This window comes from Papio anubis, chromosome 18 (genome assembly GCF_008728515.1).
Source record: "Papio anubis isolate 15944 chromosome 18, Panubis1.0, whole genome shotgun sequence".
Taxonomy (NCBI): Eukaryota; Metazoa; Chordata; class Mammalia; order Primates; family Cercopithecidae; genus Papio; species Papio anubis.
The window spans coordinates 61,758,617-61,782,390 of NC_044993.1; the positions used below are offsets into that span (position 1 = coordinate 61,758,617).

General features: G+C 44.9%; 1 protein-coding gene across 8 annotated transcripts in view; it reads right to left on the reverse strand.

Moving 5' to 3' along the window:
• The window catches only part of SNX29 (sorting nexin 29), a 588,023-nt gene that overhangs the window by 360,169 nt on the left and 204,080 nt on the right, over positions 1 to 23,774 (reverse strand). For all 8 annotated transcript variants that reach the window (XM_031657934.1, XM_031657931.1, XM_031657930.1 and 5 more), the window contains one exon: positions 5,752 to 5,834. In XM_031657934.1, coding sequence (XP_031513794.1) covers positions 5,752 to 5,834 — 83 coding nt within the window. The remainder of the gene's footprint in view (positions 1 to 5,751; positions 5,835 to 23,774) is intronic.

Genomic DNA, 23,774 nt, shown 5'->3' on the forward strand with positions numbered 1-23,774 from the left:
AGGACTACGCTACGGTGGCCAGGAACAGTTATGACAATAGAGTATCCAGTAAGAAGGGAGGTAGGAGGAAAAGCCTTACAGTGCAGGAGCAGATACTGTACTTGGAAAGACAATTCCACAGAAATAATCGCCCTTTACAAGGACGAACGGGCCTGTATCCAGGAAAGAGGTAATAATTTGCCATAGAACACATGAGCTATAGAAAACTAGTCAAGCTTGACAACAGGAGCAGGGGAGGCTAGCGGAATGACTGTTCCTATCACCAAAAGGTCCAGGGTGGGACTGTCACAGCAGGCACAGCTGGATTCAGGGACCCTAAAGACAGGATCAGAGCTTGCTGTCTCTCTGCCTTTCAGCTCAGCTGCTCTTTCTGTGCGATGTCCTCATTCCCAAGCTCCACGTGGAGACAAGCGGACTACAGCAGCCCCAGTCTCCCAGCCCAACAGGAAAGCAAGAATTCTTGTTGATTGTGTATGAAAGCCCTGAGATCCAGCCAGAGGCGGCCAGGTAAGGTCAAGTGCCGTGCCGAGGATGAAACCAGTGACATCACAGGACTGACAGTGAGTGAGGACGCTGTCAAGTGAAAACTGGAGCAAGTGCAGAGGACACGGATGTTCACTACCCACACGTGGATGGGGAAGTCACGCAAGCCATGTGACACGGACAGACCCGTGTCTCTCTGGAGTCCCGTGTGGCCAATCCTAGCAGGAGGATCTCTTCTTCAGTACACAGAGCAAGCTCTCATGTCAGACAAACGCTCCTGGGAAGAGTCCAGGAGAAGCCCACCGCCTAAGATGGTTCTGTTTTGCAGCAAACACCTCCATAAGAACTTGCCTGCTGTGGGAACATCAGAGCGACCAGCCTCCCAGCTGAACATGCAACCACTGACCACACCCGAAGAATGACACCACCGGCCCACCTGACAGCGGGGCCATGCCACACAACTTCAGAGACGTCCCCTCCAATATCTAGAGGGGGCTGGTCACCGGGTCTGGCATCAGCAATCCCAGATGAATAAGCGTAAAAATGGGGCAAGGGCTTCCTTTGGCCAGAAAGGCAGACAATGCATGGGCAGGGGGTGGAAAAGGTAGGTTTTCCCGACCCAGGTGTGGCTACAGATGAAAAGCTGGAGCTCTCCTCTGAGACACCAAGTTTGTCCAGCCAGGGAGTTATGACCAAAAAAATTTCTAATCTTCAAAACATCAGCCTCCCACCACCATCTCCATAGGATGATGATGAAGTGAAGACGATGCCCATATCCATCAAAGACAAAATCAACAGCTCCGTTCAACTGTATTAGTCTCCCATTGCTGCTATAACAAATTACCACAAACCTAGTGGTGTAAGACAACACAGATTTATTATGTCAAGTTCAGGATGGCAGAAGGCCAACATGGGTTGTTTTTCCTTTTTTGCAACCTAGTAGTGCAAGGCTCTCCGTAAATGCAGAAAAAAAATGAGTAACAAGTGACTCTATTTCTTTTTTTTTTTTTTTTAAGAGACAGGGTCAGGCCAGGCATGGTGGATCACACCTGTAATCCCAGCGCTTCGGGAGCCCGAGGCAGGCGGATCACCTGAGGTCAGGAAGGCAAGACCAGCCTTGGCCAACATGGCAAAACCTGGTCTCTACTAAAAATACAAAACTTAGCCGGGCATAGTGATATGTGCCTGTAATCCCAGCTACTCCAGAGGCTAAGGCAGGAGAATCACTTGAACCTGAGAGGCGGAGGTTGCAGCGAACTGAGATCGGGCCACCGCACTCCAGCCTGGGCGACAGAGCGAGACTCTGTCTCAAAAAAAAAGAAAAAAAGTGAAACGCCCCAATGGACTCTCTCCCCTTTGGGCCCTAATGACTGAGAAGTAATTCTGAAAACCCACTGGCACCTCACAGGGGAGATTCCTGTGTCCAGATGTGGCAATCAGTGTTCTAGGTGAAACCCGAGTCTCCAATCAACCGCCAGTAATGAAAATGGTATTTTGATCACATTTGTCTGATTCCTGCATCTATTTCTTATAGAGAACTTCAGGGGAAAAGAAAAGAGCCATGATTAATTACATGTTAAAACAAAGTTATGATTTGCTGACCACTTGTTATGTGATAAGAACAGAACATATAAGCATCTTACGTAACAGCCGCCCTCGCTCCCTCAATGCCAACCGACATCCGGCAGAACCGGCGCTCCTCAGGGCTCTCTGATAAACCATGAGCTGGAAAAGGAAAAAGCTCTCTTCCACCGAGGATGGGAATGAATGAATTAATTAATGTATGCATATATGTTTAAAGGAAAAAGGCCGTGTGAAGAGCCAGAAGTTGACTCTCCAAGTGAGAGCTTGACCAGGTCCAGAGACCTTTCCTGCTCCCCGTGCTGGGCACATTTCCATCAGGCCCAACACCACTAAACACCTGAACCACCCGACTACTTCCTCCTTTCTGACTTACCGAGTACCAACAGGTGAGACTCCAGCTTCCCAGGTAAGTCAGCGAGAGAGAGGACAGGCCTTCTGGTGTACCCAGCAGCTCCGTGTCTCACCAGTGTTGAGTCAGGTGTTCTGGTGTCCATCACTGTTTGTGTGCCTGGCTAACGTGAGCCTGCTCCTAACGAGCCAGTCTGTCCACACAACCCTAAAGTTGAAGTGACGCACCTGCTCTCCCCAGACCTCTCAGTGAGCTGCCAAGGGGCCTCTGCAGGCAGGAAGCCAACTTGCAAACATCTTGTTTCAAATTTCAGCAATACGCCCAAAATGAAAGCATGAGTTTTCAGAGGGATCTCCTGATTTCATAAGTGAAACTTCCCTACACTGGCTCCCTGGGGAGGAGAAAGGGTGTCCAATGCCATTAACAACAGAACTGATAAAACGACCAGTAAGAGTTACAATGAAGTGGAACTGCCAGGTGAGTTCCTGATAGATATGGCAGCCCTTGCACCACGGTTCTAACGCTGGAGGAAGAGCACAAAGAATTTGCCCTAAGGTGAGAGACTCAAAAGAGCAAATAAAGGTATCAGCTTTTGGCAAATCTGACATCACCAAGGAAAAACAGCACTTGAGAGGCAAATAACCCAACCTCACTTCTGGACCACATTAGAGGGGGAGAAAAAAAAAACTTTCCAATAGATAATGACACCACCCAAATTCCAAATTCCAGTCCTTATTTTGCTGCTTAAATAATGATTTTCTTGGAGGGACTAGATCACTCCTCTTAAAAAAAAAAAAAAAAAGAGGGTGGGAATCTGAAATTTGATATCTGTAAAATTAAAGGTTGTCAATGTCTATTCTAAAAGTTCATTTTAAGTTGTTTTGTTTAAACCCTGGAGGCATTTTCCGTAAGAATGTAGTAATGCAGGAGTAAGAGACTGCTGCTAGGTGGAGTCACCACATGTATGTAACCATCTCCGCTCTAATTCATGTAAGAGCTGTCGCAACTACATCCTGAAATGGCTCATATCCAGCTGTGGCTCAGGGCACTCAGGATCGGCCTGGGGAAATGGACTTTCAGCTGCTATGAAAAACCATTCTGCCCATTGTAGGTTCCATATGCCCATTTGGGGAGAATCACGCTCAAAATTTTCCGACTTAGAAATGCATTGTGTAGTGCTGAGGTTTTCAAATCAAAAGCAAGCCCAGTGGTGCTTCTTTTTAACCTGACTTTAATAGTCTTGTTGTATTGAATCCAAGTTCTGTGTAAGTAATGTGTAGATTTCACAAAAGGTGGTGGCGCTGTCCTCAGGTCACCTGCATTAGAGTCACATATCTAGAAGTGTAAATCTAGAGCCTCATCCTAAGTCCACTGGCATAACTCCCAGAGGCAGGGTCCTGGAAAGAGGTATATTTAATGGGCTCCCCAAGCAATTCCTCTGCACAGTAAAGTTAAAAGAATTTTATAATACAAAGAACCAGAGGTTTGGAGAAAAATGCCTGAGCTCATTTCCACCACAGACACATGTACCAGCCCCTTAAGCTCTCCTAAGCCCCTAATAACAAACTTTAAAATAATGGAAAAATACCTGCTCATCACAAGGTTACTAAGTCAAATCAGAGTACATTTGAACTTGCTTGGAAAGGGCAAAGGGCTAGACAAATATTATTCATTCAAAGCATGTAATGAATGTAGTGAATGACTAAAAAGCCAGTTGCTGGGGAAACAGAGATGAGATATAAAAACTTGGGAGACCAACATATAAATAATTCTGTATAATGAAATGAATTCAGGGCCATAATAGCAATATTTGTATGAGAAGGGCATGAGCCCACAGAGAAAGATAATTAATTCTGCACTGATAACCCCCAGAATGATCACAGTTACCTACCCAAATATGAACGAAGCAAGGCATGTTATCAAATAGTATCACCAATAACCTGATCCTGATCAAATGGGAACCAAAAGAAATATACAAGCTTCAAAAACATTCACGTCTTCACGCAATTACTAAATAAGTCATAGCCAGATTCCAATCCTGTCTCCTATAAAAATAACAACCATTTATTATATACCGGGTACCTTACTAGAAACTCTGCATTCATTGTTTTGGAAAATCCTCACAATGCTCTCAGGACACTGGTTTGATGTCCTGGTACATGTGGGAAAATAATTCCAAGCGGTCAGGCAGTCATGGGTGAGCATGAATTCAGTGCAGGTTTGGAAGACATGGACTGGGAGCGGTGGCTCACGCCTGTAATCCCAACACTTTGGGAGGCCGAGGGGGGTGGATCACCTGAGGTCAGGAGTTCAAGACCAGCCTGACCAACATAGGGAAACCCCATCTCTACTAAAAATACAAAAATTAGCTGGGTATGGTGGCAGTTGCCTGTAATCCCAGCTACTCAGGAGGCTGAGGCAGGAGAATCACTTGAACCCGGGAGGTGGAAGTTGCAGTGAGCCGACATTGTGCCAGTGCACTCCATCCTGGGTGGCAGAGTGAGACTCTGTCTCACAAAAAAAAAAAAAGAGACATATGAATGTGGGGAACACCCAGCATTCGTTAAAACGTCCACATTCTATGAGCTTGTCTTCAAGGAAATTTTGTTGTGGTCTTTTGGCTGAGGGCTGCAAGATACATCAACCAGAGTTAAAGATCCTTTCTTCAAGCTGCCCTGAGAAATAGTTTGGGAGATTTTAGAAGCAGCACATGGCCCCACCTCATTTGGTGAGATCTTCATGATTGTTCTTCTGTCTACTGGAATTTCTGATTAATAACAATAATAACAGCTAAAATTTATCCAGCATTTATTCTATGGTAGACATTATGCTAAGATGTCTACATGGATTGCCTCATGAGGCAGGTGCTATCAACCAACCTCATTGTAGAGATGAAAAAACTGAAGTGCAGCGAAATTAGGAAACTTAACCAGAGCTGGGATTGGAACCTGATCAGCCTAAGTCCACCACTCTGATTCTCTGTCATCTTGGATTTCTGTGGCTTGCACCCGTGGCCTGCTGTGACGTCATCATATCACAAGGTTCACTGCCATGCAACTATCTCAAGACTATGGACATAAAATTCTCTAAGTACACAAATCAATAAGACTGTTGCTAATAGTCTAGCAAGTGAGTCTTATAATATTAGTTATGCATGTTGCAGGGATATACATCAGGTTTTCCACCTGATTAATTTTCTGGAATCCTGAGCAGCACCATTATTCTAATCCATCCACACATGCACTCATCACATGTTGAGTGTCTATTGCATGCCACGTACAGGTGTTAATGAAAAAGCCCGGCCCCTCCCAACCGGGGCTCAGGCTCCCCCTCACCTTCAGCTGTTTGACCTTCTCTTTTCAGCATCTGGACAGCTCCTACATATTTCTTCAGCTGGACTTTGAGCACCTCGTTCTCTCTGCAAGTACAAGAATGTTAAAATATATATATTTAAAAAGTGACAATGTGGACCCACAGGAGGGGGCAGGGGTGGGTGGTGAATCTGTGCAAAGAAAAGCACAATTTGCATCTTATAAATGTTAATCTATTCTCATGGTTTCGAGATCATCATGGGAGAAGGCCGTGTTACCACAGGTATGTTTGCAGAATACCTTCAAGAACTGTTCTTTCATGAGACAGATAAGCACCAATTGGTTCCAGTGTCCACAAATCCAGAACACAGACACAGGCTGTGCTTAGGCTGTTTGAAGCTACCCATCTATCAGGTGCCTATTCAGTGTCAGGAACTCTAGTCTTCTCTCCATTTACAGAAGCATGTACTGACTAATGTGCATTCACCCTGGGGAATGTTCTTAATATTTTTATCAACTGTGACATGTATTAAACACCTATTATTTGTCAGGAGTCATGTCAAGTGTTTGTACAGAATCTCCTTGAATCCTTCCAAGGCACTAACACAACCCTCATTTTACAGATAAGGAGGCTGAGGCATAAAGAGAAGCAGTTGGATCAAGTCCACATCCACCCCCAAGTAAGATTACACTAAGGAACACAGAACCCAGGGTATGACAGGACCCTACCTGCTGAACTCACTCCCCAGGTACACTGGCTGACAACGGAACGTGAGGACCAAGGGGGAAAATCTGCCATTTGTTGAGTATTTAGACTTTACATATGTCTCTTTGAACCAAGCATGCATCCATTCATTCATTCATCCATCCGTCATTCAGCAGAAAGATGCTTCATTCAGTAGAAAAATGCACAGTGGCCTGCAGTAATCTCCATATTTTACAGGAGAAGAGTTGGACAAGTAAGGTTTCTGACCAAGGTCACCAGGAAAACTCACTAGTAAGATCTGAACCCAGGTTTCCCTGCCCCCAAGGCCCACAAGGACTCTTCACCATCTCCTTTGAGATTCAGACTTGGTGTCTGACCAGCTCTACCAGAGGGAGCTGCCTCTTGCACATTTTCTATTTCTGCCCCCACCCCCTACACCTCAGGCCTTGAGCCTAAGTGCCTTTAAATGTGCTAGAGTATTTTTTCTTTCCTTGCAATGAAAAGAGCTGAAGACTAGGTTTTTTTCTGTGATTATAAAAATAAAAAATGCTCATTGCAAAATAATCAGAATACACTTAAGAAGAAAAGCAAAAACATGCTAAGACCCCAACAACTTGAAATAAACTCCATTAACATTTTTATATCCATCCTATTATTTCTCTAGGTGCACACACACATCCTAAACAATTTTAGGGGGATGAAACATCCTTCACAATGCTTTAATTTTTGTGTGAATGTTTGAAGGCTTTTTTCCCCTGTTTACTGTTCCACTCAACACTTCCCCATGGTACCCAACGGCAAAAACCTAGTATATACCTTTCAGGACTTCCTCGATGCTCTGACAATCACTACCAACCCAATACACTCAGAGTCTCTATGACAGGATATTATAAATGTTTCTGAGATTGGGACGTCTCATTTAATAACACACCACAGTAAGCCTCTCGCTCAGTCTATTTACGGATGGAAATACCACCCACTGCTATAGATACGCCAAACACTGACTTAGTTGAAAAACTTGAGACTGCTCATCCCTGGTGCCGAGTGTCTGTTTTCAAGGCATCTGACTACATCCCAGCCCACGACAACAGCACTTTCTTTGTATTTTGCTTCTCTGTGCTGTATTGTGGCAGAAAAAAACATCAAGATCAAACTCAGACACTACCGTAGACTTAGGCATCACCTGAGAACTTGACGTTCGTCTCCGAAGCTCTGGAGAAAGAAAACCACAAGGGAGTCCCTTAGTTATCCCCTCGTCCCAGACAAAGCCTGTCATGGATGCCTCCACAGGTATCTGTACTTTCTCCATCTGTGACATGAGTTGCAAATGTTTGAAACGAAATAACAAGTCCTTAAAATGTTTGTGGGAGAGAAAATCTTCCCTGATGGGGATTGTACAGGATGTTTTTTGTTTTGTTTTGTTTTTGAGATGGAGTCTCACTCTGTCGCCCAGGCTGGATTGCAGTGGCATGATCTCGGCTCACTGCAACCTTAGCCTCCCGGGTTCAAGCAATTCTCCTGCCTCAGCCTCCCGAGTAGCTGGGACTACAGGCACACACTACCATGACCGGCTAATTTTTGTATTTTTAGTAGAGATGGGGTTTCACCATGTTGGCCAGGCTGTTCTCAAACTCCTGACCTTAAGTGATCCGCCCGCCGCAGCCTCCACAAGTGCTGGGATTACAGGTGTGAGCCACTGTGCCCAGTCTGTAGAGCATGTTTTCTAGGATTCCTATAGCCAGAATCTCATTGCTCAGCCCAGCCTATTCCTAATCTCCACATGTGAATTCAAGTCACATATCTTAAAGTCAGGGAAAGAAAGGCATTTATACACATTTCTAAACAGTAGTTCATGGAAGAACATTTTCCAAGAGGCCCCATGACCAACAGAAGTCATATCACTGCTTGGAGGTCAGGGCTCCTCCCATTTGCTGCCAGCTGTCAGGCCAATCCTCCACTTCCCTGTTCATCTTCAGCTCTGGGGCCAGCACTAAAATGTTTCAGATAGCTGCTTTTCTTCTGGTCTGAAAAAATCTTTTAATACTCTGTTCAGATTCCATCTAAAATCACACCTGGCTGGGTGCGGTGGCTCACATCTGTAATTCCAGCACTCTGGGAGGCCGAGGCAGGGGGATCATCTGAGGCTAAGAGTTTGAGATCAGCCTGGTCAACATGGTGAAATCCTGTCTCTACTGAAAATACAAAAATTAGCTGGGCGTGGTGGCAGGCGCCTATAGTCCCAGCTACTCAGGAAGCTGAGGCAGAAGAATCACTTGAACCTGGGAGGTGGAGGTTGCCATAAGCCGAGATCATGCCACTGCACTCCAGCCTCGTGACAGAGCAAGACTCTGTCTCAAAAGAAAAAAAGAAAAGAAAAAAAAGTGTTGCCAATGTGGAGTGTGGCAGAGTTGGATATCTGAGATGTTTGCACCTTCCTTGAAATCCCTCCTTGCTAGCTATGAAGTGAGAAGCAGCACAGCACCAAGACTCCCTTATAGGTAAAAGCTGTGCCTCATTCCCAGAGATCCATACATGTATAGTGGGAAATATGCTTTTCAATCTGCAACATATCAGCACCTGCCTCTGAGTAGGGCACTTAATATTCGAGGTGTGGAAGACATGCTCACATTTTACCTACACAGTAACCCTACAAAACAGGTTATTATTGCTGCCATTTTTCCTTTTTTTTTTTTTTTCTTTTTTTTGACACGGAGTCTCGCTCTGTTGCCCAGGCTGGAGTGCAGTGGCATGATCTCGGCTCACTGCAAGCTCCACCTCCCGGGTTTACGCCATTCTCCTGCCTCAGTCTCCTGAGTAGCTGGGACTACAGGGGCCGCCACCACGCCCGGCTCATTTTTTGTATTTTCTAGTAGAGACGGGGTTTCACTGTGTTAGCCAGGATGGTCTTGATCTCCTGACCTCGTGATCCGCCCGTCTCGGCCTCCCAAAGTGCTGGGATTACAGGCTTGAGCCACCGTGCCCGGCGCTGCCATTTTTCTTACTGCCTTCTGAAGACCAGGAGTGGTGGCTCATGCCACCCGCCTGGGAAGGCCAAGGCAGGCCCATCACTTGAGCCCAGGACACTAGCCTGGGCAACATGGTGAAACCCCATCTCTACAAAAGATACAAAGATTAGCTGGGTGTGGTGGCATGCACCTGCAGTCCCATCTACTTGGGAGGCTGAGATGGGAGGATCGTTCCAGCATGGGAGGCGGAGGTTGCAGTGAACAAAGACCCAGCCTGAGTGACAGAGTAAGACCTTGTCTCAAAAAAAAAAAGGAGGAAAGAAACTGAGGCTCAACGAGGCTAAATGAACTATCCAAAAACTGACAACCAGCAAAGGCAGAGCCACAGTTCACTTCAGCCTCTCCATGTCTATGTCCCTCTCCTCTCTGCCACGTACTTGGTGTCTAATTAGATCACCAGCAACACATCATGAGGTTGGTTTTACTGTGCCCATTTTGCAGATGGGAAATTTGAGGCCCAGAGGGTCTAACACACACTCCAACCTGGGATTTAAACCCATATCCTTTAACTTCAAAGTCTCCTGTTACATCATATATGTTTAGAGAATTAAGTGAACAGGGCAACATTGAAAACGTAAGGCCTAGAAAAATTCCATGAGAAAACGTGTGCTCATCAGCACAGGTCTACAGAATCTCTTGGGTGGCTGCGACTACTGTGCAGATGTGAACAGGATCCTCCTGACCAGCTAGCTTTGCTAAGAGAGGCTAAGGACTTTCCTCGAGTTATGGAGCTCAAGCTTCTGCTGCCAACCCCCTTAGGCATCTCATAAATGTAAGCAGTTGGTCACAGGTGAGCTTTAGGAATAATGAATCAACAGCCTCAAGAACTGTAACCTTCTGACCCAGCAACTCCACTTCTAAGAAACTGTATTCAGAAAAGAAAGAGAAGTCTCAAAACCATATGCATGAGGATGCTTTGAATATAAAAGAAACTGGTTGCAAATTAATTGTCTGACAATGTAGGAGTGGGTGGAAAAGTTATGGTGCATGCTCCTATAATGGGATGCTATAGGATTGTCAAGGCTATGATAAATATGTATGTTTATCCCCAGGGATAAATATTATATATATATATTCACACTGATATGCCATTAACTGAATGCAACAGAGTATATTTACTCTAACCCCTTATATCTATTTAGATGGATATATTTGCACTGGAAATGTATAGACCACAATGTTAACAGTGCTCATTTCTAGATGATAAAATTAATTGGAAATTTTTCTTTAATTTTTCAACAATGCACTTTACTACAGCACTTTTTAAAATGTATTAAGAGGTTAGAAATACTCACCCCCAGGCCAGGTGCAGTGGCTCACGCCTGTAATCCCAGCACTTTGGGAGACCGAGGTGGGTGGATCACCTGAGGTCGGGAGTTTGAGACCAGCCTGGCCAACATGGTGAAACCCCAACTCTACTAAAAATACAAAAATGAGCTGGGCCTGGTGGTGCACGCCTGTAATCCCAGCTGCTTGGGAAGCTGAGGCACAAGAATCACTTGAACCTGGAAGGCGGAGGTTGCACTGAGCCAAGATCACACCACTGCACTCCAGCCTAGGAGACAAAGTGAGATTCCTTCTCAAAACGAAACAAAACAAAACAAAACAAAAAAACTACCAAATCCTACAGTAACATCACACCTAATAATGCCAATAATGAAAGGCTAAATATTTTCCCCCAAAGACCGAGAATGAGTCAAGCAATTCTTCCCTCAGCACTCCTATTCAGCACAGTAGGTTCTAGCCGGTGAAATAAGGCCCTCCCCATCCAAAAAACATACAGGTTAGAAAGGAAGGACTAAAACTTTTCCTCTTCACAAGTGACATGACCGTCTGCAAAGGAAATCCCAAGAACTGATAAAAATGGTCATAGAATAACCGAGTTTTTCAAGGTCACAGAACACAGGGTCAAATGTAAACATTAACTGTATTTCTATACACTACCAATGAACAATCAGAAAGCAAATTACTTTTAAAAAGAATCATTTATAAAAGCTCCAAAAGATGAAATACATTCATATAAATCTAACAAAATGTATCTAGGATCTGCATGCTGAAAACTACAAAATACTAACAAAATAATCAAAGAAGAGCTAAATACCTGGATATACCAGGTTCATGGCTTAGAAGACTCAAAAGAATTAAGATGTCAATTATCCCCACATTGATCTATAAATTTAATGAAAGGCCAATCAAAATCCCAGCAGGATTTTTTATAGATATAGACCAGCCAATTATAACATTCATATGGAAAGACAAAGAAACTAAAATAGCCAAAATCATTTCTGAAAAAGCAGCACAAAGCAGGAAGACTCACACTGCCCAATTTTAGAATTTCCTGTAAAGCTACAGCTCTCAAGCCAATGTCATACAGGCAAAATGACAGACACGCACCAACAAGACAGACCGAAGAATCAGAGAATAAACCCATATGCACACAGTCAAGGAATGTGACGAAGGTAGGAAGGCGCTTCTGGGGAAAGGACAGTCTTTTCCACACATGATTTTGAATAACAAGACATTCAGACGCAAAAAAAAACAAAAAAAAAAAAAAAAAACAAAAAAAAAAAACTTCAACCAATACTCACAACTTATACAAATATTAATTAAAATTGGACCACAAAGAAACGTAATTTAAAACTATGAAAGGTTTAGAAGAAAATGTCAGAGAAAATCATACCTAACCTGAGTTAGACAAGGAAGAGTTCTTAGATACAATACTAAGAGCATGATCCAGAGTAAAAAAAGAGTTTAACTGGATTTGCTTTGTGAAAGACTTTTATTTTTATTTATTTATTTATTTATTTATTTAAAGACAGAATTTCACTCCTGTTGCCCAGACTGGAGTGCAGTGGCACAATCTCGGCTCACTGCAACCTTCACCTCCTGGGTTCAAGTGATTCTCCTGTCTCAGCCTCTCAAGTAACTGGCATTACCAGTACCCACCACCAGGTCCAGCTAATTTTTTTATTTTCAATAGAGACGGGGTTTTGCCATGTCGATCAGGCTGGTCTCAAACTCCTGTAATGGAATGTACGTAACGGAATACTTACTCATCAATACAAAGGAATGCACTATTGACACATGCAACAACTTGAATGAAACTCCAAAAACATTATGCTAAATGTTTTGGGCGCAGTGGCACATGCCTATAATCACAGCACTTAGGGCGGCTGAGGCAGGAGGATCACCTGAGCCTAGGAGTTTGAGATTAGCCTGGGCAATAGAGCAAGACCACATCTCTATAAAAAAATTTTTTAGGGCGGGCACATTGGCTTATGCCTGTAATCCCAGCACTTTGGGAGGCCGAGGCAGCTGGATCACCTTAGGTTAGGAGCTCGAGAGCAGCCCGGCCAACATGGTGAAACCCCGCCTCCACTAAAAATACAAAAATTAGCTGGCATGGTGGCAGGCGCCTGTAATCCCAGCTACTTGGGAGCTTAAGGCAGGAAAATCGCTTGAACGCAGGAGGCAGAGGTTGCAGTGAGCCGAGATCGTGCCATTGCACTCCAGCCTGGGTGAAAGTGAGACCTTGTCTCAATAAATAAATAAATAAATAAAATTAATTTAAAAATTAGCTGGACATGGTGGCATGTATCTATAGTCCCAGCTTCTCCAGAGGCTGAGGCAGGAGGATCACTTGAGTACAGGAGTTGCAGGCTGCAGTGAGCTATGATCGCACCATTGCACTCCAGCCTGGGCAACAGAGCAAGACTGCAATTCACAAAAAAATAAATTAAAAAGGTGTTAAACAGGGGAATGCAGACATGCTATGTGGAAAAGGCAAATGGAGTCAGGGGTAGAAATAGAAGAAGATGGAAGACAGGAGGCCATTACAGTCATCCAGGCAAGAAACAATGGTAGCCAGAACTGAGAGGACCGAAGTGGTAGCCGTGGAGATGGAGACAAGTATTCAAATATTCGCCTGTCCAATTCCAGAAAGCCTTGCCAACTCCCTCCCACTCCCAGCCCCAAACAGGCCTGCTGGCTACCCTGCAGATTTCTTTAAAAGCATGGGAACGAAAGCAAATCACTGAGTAGATGGCAAGTACCTCTCAAACAGCTTCCAATGACTGCAATAATTAATGTTTGTAAGTCAAAGCAATTATGCCTGCCCCAATGTCAGAGTAAACAACCAGCAACCCCAGACAGCACTACTCAAAGGAAAATTACTCACAACAAAACTAACGAACCTGTTAAGTACATTTGGTAATTCTCAGGCATGAAAACACCACACTAAGATATACCTATGGGAATTATACTCTCCCTAGATGCAAAAAAGCATGGCTCGAGGGGACCTCATGTCTACTGTCCAGCAGGTACTGAGTAGGCATCAACCATAACCACACCCAACTACAAGAAGAACGTGGCCCAGTGGCCAGGCTATCCAAGACCATGAGGACTACCCCAAAATAGGCACCAATAAAAGGCAGGAAGGGAGGCATAAACTGCCTGGCTTTGTGATGCTTACAGCCACTCCTAAATCTTCAAAGGTCAAGTTCACTGCAAAATAAAAGAGTCAATGTTGAAAAACCATTTTTCCCGAACTGTACATATTCCTGTTAGTCTCTTCTGACCCCAACTCCAACCCCGCCACCTTTTCTAAGGCATGAGAACTCCTTTAGCCTGTTGCTGCACTGAGCCTAACATGCATTCTTGCACTGCCCTTTACAGAACACGTTTGCCCTCCCACACTCGAGTAATTGTCACCATGAAAATGATGCTAGTTTTTGTCCAGCACTGAGTGGGGGAGGAGAGAAGGGTAGAGGGGTAAGCAAAGCTTTTTAGATGCCTGCAGACTGAGATACCTACAGAGGAGGTAAGTCATGTTCCTGGCAAAAGAAGCTGATGAGTGGCAGAGCTGGGATTCACACTCAGACAGTGCAACTCCAGAGTGAAAACCGGACCAGTCCTCTACACCAGGGGTCCTCCATCACTGTGGCTGTCAGAAACCGGGCCGCACAGCCAGAGGTGACTGAGCAGTGACCAAGGGTGAGCGAGCAGTGAGCAAGCATTACCACCTCAGCTCTCCCTCCTGTCAGACCAGCGGCAGCCTTACATTCTCATGGGAGCACGAACCCTACCGTAAACTGGGCACGCAAGATCTAGGTTGCACACTCCCTATGAAAATCTAATGTCTGATGGTCTGAAGTGGAACCATTTTATTCCAAAACCATTCCACCACCCCGTCCCCATGAAAAAATTGTCTTCCATGAAACCAGTCCCTGGTGCCAAAAAGGTTGGGGACCACTGCTCTACACCATTTTTGTGAAACAATCAATCCTAAGAGGGCTTTAGGAATAACCCAGTCACCCAGCACCTCTGACACTGAGGGGATCAGGGCAAGAGGGAAAGCAAAAGATGCCTTCCAGATTATCTTCCCCCAGCGTCATCTTGGAAAGGCGGCTCCCAGGTTCTACCCAGGCTGCTGCCCCGCTACCCAATACACCGGGCTCTCTAAGCTAGACCCAACTCCCTCCCCTCCTCTTGCAGTTGTCAGGGCTCCCAGAGTAGCTGAGACATTCACCTAATATAGCCCCCCACCTCCACTCTGGGATTTGGCCAATCATAGCTCTTCCCTGTTGCCCATACCAGCCAAGCTCTTTCTACCACATTTGTCTTTGCTAAGGTTGATCTGATTCTCTATCTGCAACTCTCCCATCTGCCCCAAGTCCTTGGTGAACAGCTACAAATTTTGCAAGTGTCTCCTCAAAGGCCCTCTTCCCTCTGAAGTCCTTCCTGCCAACCTTGCCTCCACCACATGGAGCTTGTGACAGCTCCTTCCTCTGCCCCCAGCATATTCTAGACAAGCTTCTCTCTTAACAAGTTTCATACTTTATTTTTTATTTATTTATTTATTTTTTGAGACGGAGTCTCACTCTGTCACCCAGACTGGAGTGCAGTGGCGCGATCTCAGCTCACTGCAAACTCCACCTCCCGGGTTCACGCCATTCTCCTGCCTCAACCTCCCAAGTAGCTGGGACTACAGGCACCTGCCACCACGCCCGGCTAACTTATTTATTCATTCATTTATTTTGTATTGTTAGTAGAGATGGAGTTTCACCATGTTAGCCAGGATGGTCTTGATCTCCTGAGCTCATGATCCACCCGCCTCGGCCTCCCAGTGCTGGGATTACAGGCGTGAGCCACCATGCATGGCCAAGTCTCACACTTTAATACCCCTGGCCTGTGCTCATCTTCCCCTATCTAGAGTATGAGATCGTTGAGGACAGTGGCCGTGCCTTATTTCTCTCTGTACCATGAAATATTGCCCTTGTCCATAAGGAAATGGAGGCTCAGTGTGGTTAGTGACCTGCCAAGGTCAATCAGGAGTGGAAGTGGAATTGACATCGGGGCAACTCCAAAGCCTCTACCCGCCGGCGCTAGGCCAGGGTCCTTCCAGATGTGGTCAGAGGATGGACGATCTCTATAATGAAGGGAGCGGAGGAGCTTCTCCAGAAAGCAAATCTCCCCATAACCCTGCCTTTCCATTCCCAAGCAATTCAGCCCAAACCTATTAGACGTTAGTTAACTTACAAGGGGGTGGATCAATAATTAAATATATTACAGACAACTGGAGCCAGGTTTCTTGTTATTGGAGAAGAGAATAACAAATACATCAAGTAAGAAAGTGAGAAGTCAATGGGGATGTTGGACTGGGATTGAAGATATCAGTGCGAACTCACAGGCCCATTTCAAAAGGACACAGAAGCCAGCTCATAAGAGCTCCCACTGATAAATGGGATGGATGGGACAGATTCAGCTTATAATCCATTACTATCACTGTTTTGACGCTTGGATGCTCTGAGACAATCCAGGCATCAAAACAGTGATAGTAATGGATTATACGCTGAATAAAATAGAAACTGATGAATCCAAAATTAATTAATGGAAAATTTAATGCATAATAGGATATTTAGAGGTCAAAAATCTCCCCACAAAATATGTATTAATTGCAAAGGGGAAGCTCCACAGTGAAGGAGCATAACAGACATCATTTTAATCAGAGGATCAAAGTTAACATCAGGAATGGAACAAACACAAATGAAAGCCATGCACCACCTGCCAGGATGCACTAAAGAGATGCATCCCCTCTGTAACATTCCTACAGATGCATAAACTCAATCTCATCAGAAGGAAACATCAAGCGAACCAAAGGCACGGATATTCTGCACAATAAACTGGCCTATCATCTTCAAGAATGTCAAGGTCATGAAAGTCAAGAAAAGAGACAACTGTTCTAGACCGAAGAGACATGAAAATTACATGCAATGTGTCACTGTGGACTCAATCATTTTGCAAGAAAAGACACTGCTGGGACTACTGGTTAAAGTTGAGCATAATGTAAAGATGAGACAGCAGAAATGTGTCGATGTTAATTTTCTAATTCTGATTGTTATATTGCTATTACAAAGGAGAATGTTTTGCTTGTGAAACACATTAATAGATTCAGGGGTGAAAAATTAAAAAGTAAAAAGCAGATTCCCAGGCCCCTCTCTGTAATCACCCTCTAGGGGTGAAGCCTGGAATCTGTATTTTGGCAAGCCTCCAGGACACTTCCGGGCCACTCTGGCACCTGGGAGCCACTCCGTGCCATATGCCCTCCTGCCATATCACATTCATAACAATTACTGCTCATAATCCTGTTCAGAAAACAGTGGTACCTCCCACGTACAAGAAGTCTGGGTAACTTTCCCTTTCCTTCGAGTTTTTTCTAATAAGACAGGGCAAGGGCTGCCAGGGGACTCAAATACCAGGATATCTGCATTCCTCCTTGGGCTGTTCTCTGGATGAAGCTGTGTGGCATCTCATCTCTGCCAGCTGGAGGGGGTGGAGAATGGAGCTGTAAAAAGCTTGTCTGATTTTTAGTGCTCTCTCCCCCGTTACCATCATTGCACTATTTATTTTATAAACCCCATCTCATTAGCCACCTGGTAAATCCCACTCAGAATGGCACACTGGCCCCTGCATTGCACATCCAGAGCCAGAGAAACAGCCCAAACAAGCCGTCACTCAAGAAGGTAATTAATTACAGATGACACACACCCAAAATATCCTCAGTGCAATGGGAAAATCACAGGGTTCCAAACTTAACAGCCGGAATCATACTTGTCAGTCCCTCACTCAAAACTTACGTAAGTTACTCCCCAGGCACAAAGAAGGCAGCTCACTTCAGCCCTTTGTGCCATGAAAAAATGTTTGCTTGGAGGTCAGACAGCCCTGATGGGAATGCTTGCTCTGCCTCTGTGTGACCTTGGGCAAGTCGCTTAACCTCTCTGAGCCCTAGTTCAGCATGTATAAAATGGGATGATGAAAGTACCTACCTTCAGAAACTACAGAGAGAATTAAAATAAGTATGTGTGTGTATAAATACGTGTAAAGCGTCTGGCATATGGTAAGTATTAAATAAATGTTAGCGCTTATTAATTCATTGTCATCATCATCATTACCCATAAATTGCAAACCAGGGCTCTAGTGTCATTATATTCCAAATCAAGGAGGCCTGTTTGCTCCTAGGGAGTGAGGACTAGGGAAACACTTGGAATAATGCTGAAATTATCACCTGGACATATTTCCAGGTCGGGCATCAAATGACTGAGTCCTCTTCCCCAGCTCATCCCTAGCTAACTCCTAGGGCATGGTGGATTCAACTTCACCCCTTCAGAAAATAATTATCCGATTTCCCTCAGCTGCATCAGGTCCCTCGAGGGATGTGGCATTTCCCAAAATAACGGGAAGGTGAGGGAGCCTCTCACGGACTGAACTGGGCTTCCATGGAAGCCAGTGTGGAATACCCTAAGGTACCGCCAATGTGACCACTCACCTTTTGGAGGAGTGAACGCAGGAGTACCACTGCATGGAGAGGTAAGTAAACACAAGTCTGGCAACCCAAATAAACACCCTCAAAAAAAGGGGGCTGGAGGCGGAGAATAGGCAAGAGAAACTACTATGAAATAGAAAATTGTTTCCCGACAGGCCCCAAGAAGAATACGGAGCAGCAGATGGAGAGAACACAACTGGAAACCTATCCCACATTTTTTTTTTTTTTTTTTTAACAGAGTCTCGCTCTGTCACCTCGGCTGAAGTGCAATGGCGCGCTCTCGGCTCACAGCAACCTCCGCCTCCTGGGTTCAAACGATTCTCCTGCCTCAGCCTCCCAAGTAGCTGGGATTACACGCATGCACACCCGGCTAATTTTGTAGTTTTAGTAGAGACAGAGTTTTGCCACGTTGGCCAGCCTGAAACTCCTGGCCTCAGGCGATCTACCCACCTTGGCCTCCCAAAGTGCTGGGATTCCAGGCATGAGCCACCGCGCCTGGCTGTATAACAGATCTTTCAGAGTCCCAGGCATAGAGGGGCAGGGCAGGTAACAGAAGATTGAAGCATGCCAGGGGACACGCACAGAGGCATCTTGTGAGTGGTGGCGGCCACGGCAAAGTAGAGAAGGTGTGCCCATTGTCCAGGACTCGAAACCAGGCAGACGGGAATATGGCCCTGTTTGGCCAGATCTTCCAACTCTTCAAGAGCAGCTGGAAGTCCGGATTCCTCTGGGACCCATCAGGTCTTGAACCAGTGATTGACTCATTTTTCAAACATCTCACGTGCCAAACAAAACACAGCTGGGAGCCACCGTCGGCCCCGGCCACGGAGTGCTGCATCGCTCTCGACTTTGACCTCTTGGCATTGAGTTTTGCCATCTGTGAGACCAGAAGTCTACTTGCTATAGTGTCTCTTTATTAGGCCAAAAGGAGGTGGATTAAAAGCCTTGAGTTCCTGTCAAAAACACATATTCTGAATCTAATCATGAGGAAACAGCTGACAGACCCAAATTGAGGGACGTTCTACCAAACAACTGGCCAGAAGAGGGACCCCCAAAAAAAGTCAAGGTCATGAAAGACAAAGAAGCTGTGGAGGGATTCCAGATTAAAGAGACAGGATCCTTCGGTACAATGCCTGATCCTGGACGAGATCTGAGCTCAGTCAGAGACTAGCCATGAAAGGTGGAATCGGCCCCATTGGTGAAATAGGAATACAGACTAAACATCACATCATAATACTGCACCGGTGTTACATCTCTTGTGTTTTATCATCACACTGCAGTCATGTAAGAAGAAATCTTTGTTCTTAGCAAATTATATACTTGAGTATTTAGGGGTAAATGGTCATGATGTTTGCAACTAATTCTTAAATGGATCAGGAAAAACGTTCGTATGGATACACACAGATATAAATACAGATAAATCTATCTCAAACAGAGCAAAATATTAACAACTAGTCACTCTGCAGGAAGAGCACACATGGGAGTTCTTTTTTTGTTCCTGCAATTATTGAGCAAATCTCAGATTACTTCAAAATAAAGATTTTTAAAAAAAGAAATTCCTCTAGAAATGAAAAGCTCCCAACAATATACATACATATATATATACACACACACACACACACACACGCACATGTATATGGATTTATAATAATGGCCCATGCAGTAAGGGTTAAAAGGGTTAACTGAATAGCTCATAACTGCTACTATAAAGCCAAGAAAATTTGTTTGGTCAATATAAATAGAGCATATTAAATATTAAATAGTATCTGGGAATAACAAACCCCATCTACTATTATTACTTTGATAAATACTGGGGTTTTGAGGGGTGCAGTTCACCTGTCTCCTCCATGACAATTCCAGCAGAGGCACTGACAGAACCTAGGAAACACTTTGAGTGACATTTGGGAACAAGGAGGTACAATCGCTATTATCTTGCAACTTGCATCTGACCTCAAAGGAGTCCCTTTTCTACAGTGCAGAGGCATGGCATCTGGGGATTGCAACTGTGCAGTTGTTGTTCCCAATAACGGCTGGAGGGTGAGATGTCCTGCATCTGAACAACAAGCTGAAAACTCAATTTGACTCTTACACAAGTCACAATAGTCTCGTCAAATCTCGGCCTCTTGAGACTACAGGCAGAAACACGGACTGCGAATGCAGCAAGGATAAAAACATAACAACAGAATACAACGATGCAGGCCACGTAGCAGACAGAGAGAGAGAGAAAGGTGGTTGAAGGAAGCAGATCATCACCACGTACCCAACAGGAGAACCACACCCCACTGGCCTGGCTGGCTGAAACACATGTTTGCAGGACAAGCAGGAGGAAGACAGACAGGAAAGAGGGAAAGAAGGTGGTTTTTAAATTTGGTGCAAATAATTAAAAATCAGAACATTTCCCTTAAAGATCTAGGTTTCTCTTGAAAAAGCCAAGTGTCTGACCAAAGGGGCCTGGGCACCCTCAGAGCAACCGGGGCTGGTACTAAGGACCTGACGCCCCTTTAGACCAGCCAAGTACTCTCCAGTTCCCCCAAAGATCCCCCGCCACTCCCTAGTCTCTCACATGTGGCTGATTTATTCACTTCCGTTATCTACCTGGCCCCTGTAGGAATTCCAGTTTGAGACCCCCTACTGCATATGAACTCTGGGAGTCCTACAAATTCCACAGGCAGCTGTGGACTGGGAATTTCAAAGCAAGGTATAAAAATTAGGTGACCACAGGATTCTAAGTCCAGGTTCATACAAACAGCCTTTCCTGTGGCAGCTGATGGTTTGGCAACCACAGCAAAACTGCCACTGGCACCCTCAAACACACACTTGCCCTTGACACAAACCAGTCCCAAAGGATCTAGCCAAATAAACCACATTTCTGAGGAAACACAATGATTTTCCCCTTGACAGCTAATGCCTGCAAGAGTTGATACAGCAAAAGGAAAACAAGACTCCCTCAAGCTGTCTGACACTGCTGCTAGTCTACGCTTGAGTAAAACATGTTTCTGCTGTGTTCCATTCCAGCCCATGCCTTGGGGATGAATTATGGAAGAACTACAGAAGGCATTTCTAGGGACTGTCTGTTCTCTGGCCTCCAGGCTCCCAGCTCAAAACTCAAGAGAGCCAAGACAATGTACCTGGAAGCCTCTTGAGACAGCTTTTTACAGGTCAGTGCCCAAGCGTGAAAGGATTCTGTGGTTTCCAGGAAGCTAACAAGGCACAGGGAGTTTGAAGACCCTGAGGGAACTGGATGCCATTTGTTTACAAGGTAAATCGGAACTCTTGGGAATAAGGCTACCAGCAGGAGGCTCTAGGAGATCTGAACCTCTATTGATTTTGTTTGTAACAAGGCTGTTCCTCAGCCATGACCTCCTGAAAACCAACAACTCCGGGCCTGCCTAGTTTCTACAGCCCAACATTCAGCACAGTGCCTGGCATGCAATCCAGCCTCAAGGACCGTGTGATGACATCCAAACTGAAGCTAACATACAAACCTTGTTTGGATCCTGATTTGGGAGGAAATGGCTATAAAAGACACTTTAGGAACAATTAGGGAACTGTGAATATGAACCGTATGTTAGATACTGTGGAATTACTGTCCTTTTTCTCCAGCAGAATACTGTTACACAAAAGGAGTTCCGATCCAGACCCCAAGAGGGAGTTCTTGGATCTTACGCAAGAACAAACTTAGGGTGAGTTCATAAAGTGAAAGCAAGTGTATTAAGAAAGTAGAGGAATGAAAGAATGGCTCCTCCATAGACAGAGCAGCCCCGAGGGCTGCTGGTAGCCCATTGTCATGGTTATTTCTTGATAACATGCTAAACACAGGGTGAGTATCCCCTTTTAGACCATACAGGGTGACTTCTTGATATTGTCATGGCATTTGTAAACTGTCATGGCACTGGTGGACTATCACATAGCAGTGAGGATGACCAGAGGTGACTCTCATCGCCATCTTGGTTTCAGTGGGATTCAGCCAGTTTCTTTACTGCAAACTGTTCTATCAGCAAGGTCTTTATGACCTGTATCTTGTACTGACCTCCTATCTCATCCAGTGACTTAGAATGCCTTAACCATCTGGGAATGCAGTCGAGTAGTTTCAGCCTCATTCTATCCAGCCCCTATTCAAGATGGAGTTGCTCTGGTTCAAATGCCTCTGACATTACTATAGGGTAATGCAGGAGAATGTCCTTGTTCTTAGGAGAGAAGTCAGAAGAGTTCAGGGAAAAAGAATCATAATGTTTCAAACAACTTTCACATCACTTAGAAAAAGTATATTTACATACACACATACATATCTATACACAGCATGCATCTCTGTATGTTTGTGTTTATTCATTTCTTTACTTAGAAAAACAGTGAGAAATGTGCAAAAAAAGTTGGTAAATCTAGGTGGAGGGTAGGTATATCCAAGTTTATAGTACCAGGACTTTTCAGCAGGTTTGAAATTTTTCAAAATAAAAAGGAAATTAAAAAACAAACAAACAAAAAACAAGTATTTGGCTAGGTGCCATGGCTTATACCTGTAATCTCAGCACTTTGGGAGGCTAAGGCAGGAGGATCGCTTGAGCCCAGGAGTTCAAGACCAGCCTGAGCAACATAGGGAGACTCCACCTCTAAAAAATAATTTAAAAATTAGCCCAGTGTGGTGGCACACGCCTGCACTCCCAGCTACTTGGGAGTCTGAGGCAGGAGGACTGCTTGGTCCTAGTAGGCTGTGGCTGCAGTGAGCTATCATCTACTGCACTCCAACCTGGCTGACCCTGTCTCTACCCCTACCCAGAAAAAAAGAAAAAAATAAATGTTTGATGAATAAATAAATCCATATGCAAGGCCCATAATGTCCCTTTTTTTTTTTTTTTTTTTTTTGAGACAGAGTCTTGCTCTGTCGCCCAGGCTGGAGTGCAATGGTGCAATCTCACGTCACTGTAACTTCCACCTCCCAGGTTCAAGCAAGTCTCCTGCCTCAGCCTTCTGAGTAGCTGGAATTACAGGTGCACACCACCACACCTGGCTAATTTTTTTTTTGCATTTTTAGTAGAGATGGAGTTTCACCATGTTGATCAGGCTGGTCTCGAACTCCTGACCTCAAGTGATCCACCTGCCTCGGCCTCCTGAAGTGCTGGGATTACAGGTGTGAACCACTGCACCAGGCCTCATGATGACATTTCTATGTCCCATTGAGGGTAAACAGATGAAACTCAGGCTAGGGGTAACTGGTTGGGGGTGGTGGGAGCTCCTGCCACCTCAGTACTATCCTGAGTGCTGAAGGAATCACTATCTCAGCCCTCCCAAGAGCCAACTGCAGCATCCTAGCTGGGAACCTCTGCTCTGAATGAGCAAGCGTTAGCAGCCATCAGAGTAATTACTTTTGTGAAGCAGAATGAGCTCTAATCCACTGTAATCAATTGGCCTATTACCAGCTGCCTGTTCACCTTCAATTTCACCCTTGCTGGCAGCTTCCTTCCTTTGTGCTTTGTCTGGTGGGATTATTATTAAAGGG